At 35.3% G+C, this 11,021-nt stretch overlaps 1 protein-coding gene across 1 annotated transcript; it reads left to right on the top strand.

Annotated features, from left to right (window-relative positions):
- Window positions 1–5,358: 5,358 nt before the first annotated feature.
- LOC129235969 (UDP-glucosyltransferase 2-like) lies at window positions 5,359–10,298 on the top strand. The gene is made up of 2 exons (XM_054870071.1): window positions 5,359–5,722; window positions 7,726–10,298. The coding sequence occupies exons 1-2, from the start codon at window positions 5,470–5,472 to the stop codon at window positions 9,033–9,035; spliced, it is 1,563 nt and encodes a 520-aa protein (XP_054726046.1). The 5' UTR covers window positions 5,359–5,469; the 3' UTR covers window positions 9,036–10,298.
- The last annotated feature ends 723 nt before the right edge of the window (window positions 10,299–11,021 follow it).

The following is an 11,021-nucleotide window of genomic DNA, read 5'->3' as shown; positions in this document are numbered from 1 at the left end:
GTGAACTGTGCATCTCAATCGATAATTAACTACTCGCTTTCAATGTTAACTACCTTAAAGAGCTCTAATTATATATTTGAAATATTCTATTAACCCAGTAACTGAAGGCTGGGTGTTATGTTAATAAATAAATAGAGATTAATCGCTTAATTTATAGTGGAGGCAACAGTGTATAATATCCAGTGTGAGTTCGTAGACACTCTCTGCCTAAATGAGTGAGGCTGTCTCCAGTGCTAGTCTGTTTCCAGTGTTAGTTAGTTTTTCCAGTTACTAATGACTTTTCTTGTATAAGATAAGATAAGATTGTTCAGAGCGTTATATACACCACAATATACGAGTATACAGGTATGTACCTCTCCAATACTCGTGATTTCACCTCAAGTGATCTAAGTATCGTCAATTCTTTTAAAGATTTGTTTATTTGTAGGCTTGAGTATAACAAGAAATGAACAGAAAAAAATTGAGGGAAATTTCAAGATATCGATTTTATTTGTTTAATGTTAGACATTTTGGTATGAAGTGTTTTCAAGTGAGTATCTTCGATTCTTTTTAATATTTTTACAAAATGTGGTTTTGATATCTTAGTACCAAATAATCTTTGAAACAATTTTTTTTTTAATATTTTATTTTAATTTTTTGAAAATACATTTTATTTTTTTATAAAGAAATGTTCGGGAACATTTTATTGTCATTTTTGAAAACATTCTCCTTAGTAATTCTGAGATTTATTTAAGGTTGAAAATTTTGGTATAGAATTTTTAAAGTGAAATATCTTCTGTTCTTTGGAATATTTTTACAACTTTTTTTTGTTTGTTTAATGATTGAATAAAATTTTGTTCAGAAAAATTTTGGGGAAATGTTTTTCTGTTCTCTTTGAAGGCACCCGCCCTTGTAATTTTACAATGCATTCACTTTCTATAAGTTTTTGTTTTACATTTTTGCAATTGTTTTTTTAATTTTTTAGGATAAAATATACTTTTAAAAACTTTGTTTTGGAAAAACATTTTACTTTTGGTGAAAAAATTTGAGATACTATTTTTTCTTATTTTTAAAAACACCAGCTCTCAGAATTTTTTTATAAATTAGGCTTAAGTTTCATTTCTCTTTATTATGATAATATTGGTATGGCTCAATTACGTATGGATCAAAATATCCGCCAAATGGCCGCCGCGGCCTCGGCGGCACACCTCCATCCGATGGTCCAATTTTCGATGACGCTGAGACATAATTGAGATTCTATGCCGTTAATGCCGAATTATCTCATCCTTTAGCTCTTGAATTGTTGCTGGCTTATCGACGTACACCTTTTCCTTCGAATAACTCCAAAGAAAGAAGTCCAACGGTGTCGTTGACGTTTAGGTGTGGTTCACATTTAACATCGGCCTTTGAAACTTAACCACCCTTTATTATATTCATTTATTAGTATTTTCATTGAGCTTAGGGTGACTTGTTCTCTAATTTGTAGTATAGAAATTTTTATCAGCACAATGAAAGCATCCATTTATGTATTTCCCTCTTATAGATGCTTTCATTCATCAACTATACTAATGCCACTGATGTACTGTATTTTGGTTGGACGAGATCAAATGCGATACTAGTACCAACTTTTATTAAAAAGTAGGCAAAGCTGTGTTAAACATTTTCTAAGTACAGTACAACTTTTTAGAGTTTATTTCTTGCTTTTGCCAACAATGAAGAATTTTTTGTATTGGCTACTGAAATAAAACATATTCGACGATTGTGAGAATGGATTAGGATACAGAGGGTGGCGACTTCAAAGTGTACGTCTGAATTTTGTTTTGGGTTGGTGTAAAAGTTTTCAACTTATTGCACATTTTTATGGTAAATCGGCATAGGAAACTATGAAGTGCTTACGTTTTGGACCTACGATGTGTTCAACTTTTTTTTTTCTACCGCTAATAACTTGTATGAGCTCGCCTCTGCTTCTCAGGTTCTCATTTCGGGAAACTATTCACAACTGCATGATACATCTTTATTCTTTTATAATTTTGATATTTCAGCTTGATATTTTGTGACAGCCTTTGAGCTCAACAATATCGGTCGGTATGCTAAATGCAAGCACTCTTGGCTTGGACGGTTACTTACTTTGGCAAAAAATAAGAATTTTTAATTCATTGCTCATCACACTTTTTACATAAAAGCGTGCCCATTGTACATTTTCCGCACACATATTTTTTTACATTAAGAGCAAATTTTGTCCTATTTATCCTATCTGACACCTCTTACTTTGACAAGCATCTGTAGTAGATTTAGGCAACGATCCTTTCGTATTCGTTCTTTCTTTTGATTGCTCAGGGGCTTCTCGAAGATCGGCGCCAAACTCTACAGCTAGCTTGAGTAAAATATCTTGTCTTGAGATATTTTCTCCTGTCGTTTGCGTGCATAAAATCCAGGCATTTATGCCAGCTAAATGAAGGAAATCAAAAACAAAAAAAAAGAAAACTTTAAGAGGCCATCTGCAAGACTTAGATTTTGTAATAAATTTCGACACCAGTTTCAGGTAAACGCTTATTTATTTATGTTTAGAACTAATAAAATATGTTGGCCTTTTTTGGCTTACTTTTATAGATTGCAATTTCGATGAAAATCGTTTCATGTCATCTTTATTGTGCTTCGCAATTAGTAGCAATTCCTTTTTATTTGATCGAATAGTTCCAACTAACATATATTTGCTAGGAGCTGTGTTGCTAGGGATTTGCTTGTGAAAAGGTGTCTGTGGTCACAGTTCTTCCACAATCCGTAAATAACTCAATGAATTTGAGTACAACATATTCAGAGAGTTGTACTGAAGAGGGCCTATTTTCATCTTTTCCTAGATATGGCAGTGCATTTATGACGTATTTAATATCGAAGACCGATGCTAACCAAAATTTGATTTTAAACTAACTTTTAGGCATGTTTTTATTGCGTAAATCTACATCTTACTTTAGTCGGAAATAGCTGTTCGTCTATGGCAATAATTACCACGCGGTTTGTAACAGTTTTGGCTGTTCTCTATGAAAATATTCCAAATCGTAGATACCATAGCGAATTTGTCTGTTTTCAAACAATGGCTCCGCTGACTTTCTTTTATTAAAACGAATAAATCTAAGAATTTAGGTAAAATTTGTTCTGCTCATAGTTTCAGAAAAAATTTACGCCCCACAAAAAAGAAATTTTCGAGTTATTTGCCCTATATCCGGCTCGAGCACATAAAACTGCAATACATGCATCTCTGCTTCATCTATTGGGCATGTTCTTATATGGTTCATAATACGGAGGCCAATTATCAATGAAAATGCAGTACTAACTTTACCTTTCATTAGATGAGGTTTTGCATATCCTGTTGCGCCTACTTCTTGGCTGAAAATGTTATGAAGTGGTGATTTTCCAGATGTGCCACCTACTACCAAACAAAAAGCACACTGCATTTACTGCAAGAGTGTCATAATTCAAAAAACCAAAATGTTGAGAAAAACTGTTTCAAACTTTTCAATTTACTATGCCCTACGAAAAAATTAAGCCATACTTTCATCTAATGATGTATTATTAGTTCATATATGTATATCGCCATCATAGCATAAAAGCGGAGTTTGTGGTAATTTCTGCGTACTTTGATAGATAAGTATTACTCAAAATAAACAAAACAAAACAAAAACAAAAAAGTTTAGTAACTGTAGATTAATTAGTTCGAAAAAGTTATGAAGTCAAATGTGCAAAATAAGATGATACGATGATTTTCAATGAGTCAAATGGGCACCCATTTATGTACAGTGTGGCTGATGAAAGCCGCTACCAAAAAAAAAATTGAATAACTTTTTTTCTTTTTAAGTTATCTGTTCCATTTTTGTTTTAATTTGCAGATTGATCTTTAAACTTTATTAAAATGGATAACTCGGACACGCAAACAAGAATTTGGATAGTCCGCCGCTATCACGCACTGGAGTCCGTAGTTTTGGTACAGAGAGAGTACAGGCGGATGTTTGGCGGCGATCCCCCGAGTAGATGGACCATAATGAGACTGGTGAATAATTTTGCTGAGCAAGGAACAGTCGCAAGAAGGCCTTATCATCGAAACCCACCAGTTCGGACGGAGGAAACGATCGCTGCTGTAGCTGCAGCTATACAAAGCAATCCAAGGGTTTCAACAAGAACCTTATCTGCTCAACTTGGTGTCAGCCGACAGTCTTTGCAAACAATAATGCACAAAGATTTAGACTTATTTCCCTACAAAATTCAAATGGTTAACAAACTGAATGCAGCAGACTTGCCGATTCGCTTGGAATTTTGCCAGAAGATCCTGCAAATGGTGGAAGAAGACCAAAACATGTTAAACTGCCTTTTCATGTCTGATGAGGCCCATTTCGATTTAAACGGCAATGTGAACAAACAAAATTGTCGAATATGGAGTACTTCTAACCCACAGATACCCCACTTGACGGAATTGCATCCTCTTCGCGTGACAGTGTGGTGTGCGGTTTCTTCACGCTGTATTGTCGGGCCTTATTTTTTTGAAGAAAATTGTCACACCGTTACGGTTACTGGAGACCGTTATTTGAAAATGCTGAAAGAATTTTTCTATCCAGAACTACGCCGAAAGAGAATTCCTTTCAACTCTGTGTGGTTTCAACAAGATGGGGCAACGTCTCACATAGCCCAGACTGTTATGACAGAGTTGCGACGAAAATTTCCCAATAAACTGATTTCAAGAAACTCCGAATTTCGTTGGCCCCCCAGGTCGCCTGACCTTACTGCACCTGACTTTTTCTTGTGGGGTTTATGTAAACAAGAAGTTTATAAAACAAAGCCAACAAATTTGGATGAACTAAAACAATCCATTCGGGCAACAATTGCGGCTATTCCTGTCGCAACTCTCAAAGCAGCAATGAACAAGTTTTTACTAAGATGCCGCACTTGTGTCAACGAGCATGGGGGGCATTTAAATTCAATTATTTTTAAAACTAGTTAAGCTACATTTAATAAAATTGAATGACCTTCAACTTGAAAAAAAATAAATGAATTCCATACACTAAAAAAAAAGTTATTTGAGTTTCTTAATGTAGCAAAATTCATCAGCCACCCTGTATATTGAAATAAATCTATCGACACAAATCTATAAACAAAGATAGAACTAATTTTTATTCACAAAAGAGTTTAGTAATTTTTATTAGTGATGAGATATCGTTTGAGAGAGGATGAGATAGAGTGAGAGAGAGAGAGAGAGAGAGAGAGTGAGAGAGAGAGAGTGAGAAAAAGGGAAAATGAGTGAGAAAATTCAATTTGAATTTACGATTACACTCTATTCACTATCACCATGCATTTCACAGAGTCAAAGGTTAGTCGCTGGGCAATAGTGAGAGTAGAAGAGCCCAAGGAAATTTCTTTTCGCATTGTTATAATATAACTAGTAATTTTATTTGTTAATGGGAAAATAGTTAAATTTTTTAAATAAAAATTCAAATTGATAAAATGTCATTAATGCCATTATCGGTGTTATTGGTATTGGCCATAATTGCGAGTCACATTGAGAGCTTGAATAGTGCAAAAATTTTAGCTATATTCCCCTTCGACGGTCGCTCGCAATACATTTGCGTTGAAAATTATCTGAAAGCTTTAGCAAAGAGAGGGCACGAAGTCACTGTCATTTCTGCATTTCCACAAAAGCAGCCTTTACAGAATTTTACAGATGTTACTATTCATTTCGAAAAACATATTTTTGAAGGTAAGTAGAAAATGTGGAATTTCTGTAGAATTTGGAAGAGGGTTTCATTAGTCGAAAGAGGTAAATTTAATAAGAAAAATTTCGACATATGTATGTATACAAATTATATTAGAGTCAAAGGAAAGTGCGCATTAGATGTTAATAAGGTTTGACTATTTTTTATTTTTATTTTTTATTAAAGTACAACAAAAAACCGTAGTGCAAAAAGTCTCAAACTATGTAAAAAATTGTTGAAGTTCTGTAAATTTTCCTAAAAATTTCAAACTTTTTAATCAAAACATTTGGAAAAATTCTGGCATACAGGATTATGCAATTTAAGTAGGTATAATAAAATAGTTTGAAGTGGCTCAAAATTGTCGAGGGTTTTTGGTAATATTTTCCGCTCCAAAAAATGTTTTGCAAGTTTCGACAATTTCTTTTCTTACTTTTTTAAAAAAATTCAACAAAACCATATATCGAACGGTTTCTGACTTTGAAAAAAAAAAGAAATTATTAAAATTTTAAACTTTTTATGAGAACATTTAGAAAAACTCTGGGTATGCAGGTTTATAGCCCATAAATCCATTTTAATCTAAAAAATTCCAGTTGGAAGTGATTCAAGCTCTCGCGAATTTTTGTTAATATTTTCCGCTCAAAAAAGTTCTTAAAAAAATACGCAATACAGTCAGGGTGTAATATTTGCATTTACTGCAAGATTGTCCTAATCCAAAAAAAAAAAAACAAAATATTTAGACGGTTTCAAACTTTTCAACTTACTATTTTCACCTAATGAGATAATGTTAATAGATATCGCCATGAATTCATTGCGCAGCATAAAAAATAGTTTGTGGTAATTTCTGCATACTTATCTAGAATTTTATTTTTGTTTTTTGGGTTAAGACATTATGAATGTAAATGTCTCGCTGTAGTAATATTTTTGATTGATTTAATGTTCGTATTTGAATATAACGCGAAAAGTTATGAGATTTCCATTATGAAACTTGCAGAGTTTACTGAGTTTAATCTAAGCTGTAAATAGGAAAAAATGCAAGAGAAAATTTGACGGGGTTGTTTCTTGTTGAGAAATTAAAAAAAATTTCACAAAAATATGAACAAAACAATATACTTAAATTTTTTTTTTAATAAATTTTATTTTAAAAAATTAAAAAATAATTATAAAAATTTTAAAAATATTCGAAGATATTTCACTTTAAAGAACTCTATACCAAAATTTTGAGCAGTTATTTTTTCAGTTAACTTCTTATTCTCAAGCCTACAAATAAACTAATAAAATAAATAAGAAAACATTAACAACCAAGTCTAAAATTCTTGGACCAATTGACATGGAATCGCTCATGCATGAAAATGTTGATTTTTTCGCCGGTACTTCAGAAAAAACCTCTGCGATTTCAAAAATTTATTTACCTGTTATGTTCATGGGTATAAAAGAAGAGCAGCGCGTCAGAGTTTTAACAATGTTTTTCTATTAATTTCTTTTTTCCTTTATAAAAGTACCATATGTTGCATTGTATAACTCAAGGTTCCAAACAAAATACATGAGAATGCCAAACTTTTTGTCGAAAATTTTTCTAAAAATATATTTTACAATTTTTATTCGCTGAAGTGTTGAGCATTTTCTTCCATATAAAAGAATTCCGAAGATGCCCTTCATATGGAAGAATGTTCTTCGCATCGTATGCAAAAATAATTATCAAAATTTTTTTTTTGTAGAATGTGCTATACTTTTATGAAAACATAAAAACAAATTTATTAAACCCCACAAAAAAAAAATTAAAATTTGGGAATTCGTCGCGATGCTATTATTTATACAAACGAGTATATGCCCTTACAGGGAAAGTTTTACTTTACACGAAAAATAGTAGTTGAGTTAAGACTATGTTCACTAAAATGTACATACTTTTTCCTCAGTGCCAATTAGAAAAAAAAAAAAAACAAAACATTACAGCCACATTTTTACGATAAGCTCTTCTTTAATGCAATTAATGGTTTCACTTATTTTCCAGATCTAATTGCAGACGCACCAGAGCCGACAATCAGCAAATGGCAAGAACTTAACTGGAGTATCGATTTTCTAAGCACACCCACACGCAAAGTGCTGGAGCATACAGAGGTGCAGAAATGGCTTCAAAATGGCGTGACTTTCGATCTGCTCATCGTCGAAGCACTGCAACAGGAAGCTCTCTATGCTTTGGCATATCACTTCAAAGCGCTACTCATTGGTGTCTCTACCTTCGGAACTGATATTCGTATCGACGAATTAGTTGGAAATACTTCGCCAATCTCTTATATACCCTCAGTCACAAGCCATTTTACAGATCGCATGAATTTTCGTCAGCGTCTAGAAAGCTTATACGTGCACATTGTAGAGTGGCTACATAATCGTTTTGTGCTTATACCCTTACAATATGAGTTGTATAAGAAATATGTTCGAGTCAAACCACCAGCACCGTTTATGGAAGTGCGCAAAAATTTCTCACTGCTGTTGCTGAATCAACATTTCTCAGTGAGCATATCACGCCCATACGTCCCGAATGCCATCGAAGTGGCCGGCTGGCATATTGATCACAAACCCAGTAAGTTGCCTGTCGATATGGAAGCATTTATTAATGCTTCTCCAAAGGGCGCCATCTACTTCTCACTGGGCTCAAATATACGTAGTAAAAATTTGTCCGAAAAGAGACGCGCCATTCTAATGGAGGTGTTTGCTTCGCTACCCTACAACATACTCTGGAAGTTTGAAGACTCGGAATTACCTGAAAAGCCCAAGAATGTCTACATCAGTAAATGGTTTCCACAATCCGATCTGCTGGCGCACCCAAATGTAAAATTATTCATAACACACGGTGGACTGCTGAGCACCATTGAGGCGATCCATTACGCGAAACCGGTGGTGGGTATGGCCATATACTACGATCAACATCTGAATGTGGCGCGTGCACAGGCCAAGGGCATTGGTTTGGGTGTCGATTTCAGGAGTTTCACTGCCGACCAACTTAAAAGTGTCATACTTGAGGTGTTGAGCAATCCAAAGTATATACGGCGCGTCGAAGAGTTATCACGTTTGTATCACGATCAGCCGATGAAACCGCTGCAGACGGCAATTTATTGGACGGAGTATGTACTGCGTTATAAGGGAGCACCACATATGCGTGTAGCAGCGCAAGAATTGAGTTTGGTCGAGTATCATAATTTGGACACGATTGTTTTGCTATTTGGTGGGCCGGCATTGGTGTTGCTTCTTGTTGTTTATATGATTAAGAAAATAGTTACTAAAAAATTCACAAAAAATTACGAAAAAGTTAAAAGCACATAACAACTGTTAACAAAAAAGAAAACAAAAAATTACAAAATATGCACGAGGGGAGTTCAATAAGTACTCGTGTTAGAAATGAAAACACCATTTTTGCCAAATTTTTTTTTTATTTCTCAACAGAGTCCCCTTTGAGAAAGATACACTTCGCCAAACGCTCCGCCCATTTTTTATATATATAGATATATAATTGGCGCGTACACCCTTTTTGCGTGTTTGACCGAGCTCCTCTTCCTATTTATGGTGTGCGTCTTGATGTTGTTCCACAAATGGAGTGACCTACAGTTTCAAGCCGACTTCGAACGGCAGATATTTTTATGAGGAGCTTTTTCATGGCAGAAATACACTCGGAGGTTTGTCATTGCCTGCCGAGGGGCGACCGCTATTAGAAAAATGTTTTTCTTAATTTTGGTGTTTCACCGAGATTCAAACCAACGATCTCTCTGTGAATTCCGAATGGTAATCACGTACCAACCCATTCGGCTATGGCGTCCCCTACAAAAATAGGATTTGTCGAAATGTCCAAAATACGCCTCTCTATCGGCAATGACTTCCTCGTTTGAACTAAATTTTATTCCCAGTAGCCATTTCTTCATGTTAGGGAACAAGAAAAAGTATCAGGGAGTCAGATCAGGTGAATACGGGAGTGCAATAGTAATTCATAAAGCAAATCAAGCAGTTTGATGGCGATAACTCCGGATGAATGTGATGATGCGTTATCGTTTTCGCCAAATGCGGCCGTATCTCCTTCAATTTTTTGTCAAAGCGGTCCAATAACCCACGATAGTGGGTGACCGTTCTTTCTTGTTCTAAAAAATCCATGAGGATGACGCCGTTCACATCCCAAAAAAATCGTCGTCACGACCTTTCCGGTTTATGGGACTGTCTTCGCCTTCTTCGGAGCAGATTCACCTGGAGAAATCTATTGTTTTGATTGTTGCTTATTTTTTGTTGTGTAATGATGAGTCCAGGTTTCATTAACGGTGACAACTCGTTGCAAATATTCCTTCGGATCTCGCTTAAATTGCTCTAAACACTGCTTCTAAGTTAACAGCCGCATCCGCGTGTTGTTGCTTGTGAGCAATTGCGGCACCTATCGGGCCGACAATTTATCGCTAACCTATCATGTCAAATATTTGCTGCCGTTCCAGTCGACACATCTATGGATTTTGTTACGTCACGCACTTTCGATGGTCGATCAGCGAGAATCATGTCGTGGACTTTTCATTTCCTCGGTAACCACGTCTGCCTGGCGTCCTGGTCGCTCGGCATCAAAAACGGATATCCGACCACGTTTAAGTTCGTTGAACCAATATCTAACTGTGGTCATAGATGACGAAGCATCTCCATAGACAGCATCCAACTTTGCTTTTATTTCCTCGCATTTTTTCCCAAATTCTGAATTACCGAACGATACTGCTCTTTTTCCTTCTTAGCGAAAATCACGAAACACGTCCTACTTGAATAGCTGGCAAGCCCAAATTAACCTATCAATCAGTCTGAAATTTGTTTGGGCGTCGTTTGATAGATGACAGCATACGATGCTAACACCAATTCCTCAGGAACGCCCTCTGTCATCAAACATGGTTACCTATTGAACCGTCCTCGTATATGCAATTTATTAACGTAGCAAAAAAACCCTTCATCCACTTGCTTAGCTTAAATACGGACAAATAAAATTAAATATTTATGTAGCTTAAGTTTTTGTTCAAAAATAATAATCAGCATCATCCATCAGCATTACAGCTCGGGCCGAGCTTTAGCTTCCTTAACGATCTTCTTCCATTTAACTCGGCCAAGAGGTTCCAATTTCCAGTTTTTTTACTTTTAATTTCTTCAGGTCTTCGGTGTAGCCATGTCAGCTAGGGTCTGCCTTGCCTCTCACGCTGATTGGATTATAGTCCATTTTGGTTTTTTGTGGCCGCGATTCCTCCATACATGCTACGTGACCGACCCAACGTAGTCATTGCGCCTTAATAAACTTTAAAC

The sequence above is a fragment of the Anastrepha obliqua genome, chromosome 1, assembly GCF_027943255.1.
Source record: "Anastrepha obliqua isolate idAnaObli1 chromosome 1, idAnaObli1_1.0, whole genome shotgun sequence".
NCBI classification, from domain to species: Eukaryota; Metazoa; Arthropoda; class Insecta; order Diptera; family Tephritidae; genus Anastrepha; species Anastrepha obliqua.
This window is presented reverse-complemented; position numbering and strand designations above follow the sequence as displayed.

Bases quoted from the DNA above. Each gene is read 5' to 3' on its own strand.
- LOC129235969 (XM_054870071.1), top strand. From the start codon at position 5,470: ATGTCATTAATGCCATTATCGGTGTTATTGGTATTGGCCATAATTGCG. The intron at 5,723-7,725 runs GTAAGTAGAAAA...CTTATTTTCCAG, and splicing joins CGAAAAACATATTTTTGAAG to ATCTAATTGCAGACGCACCA.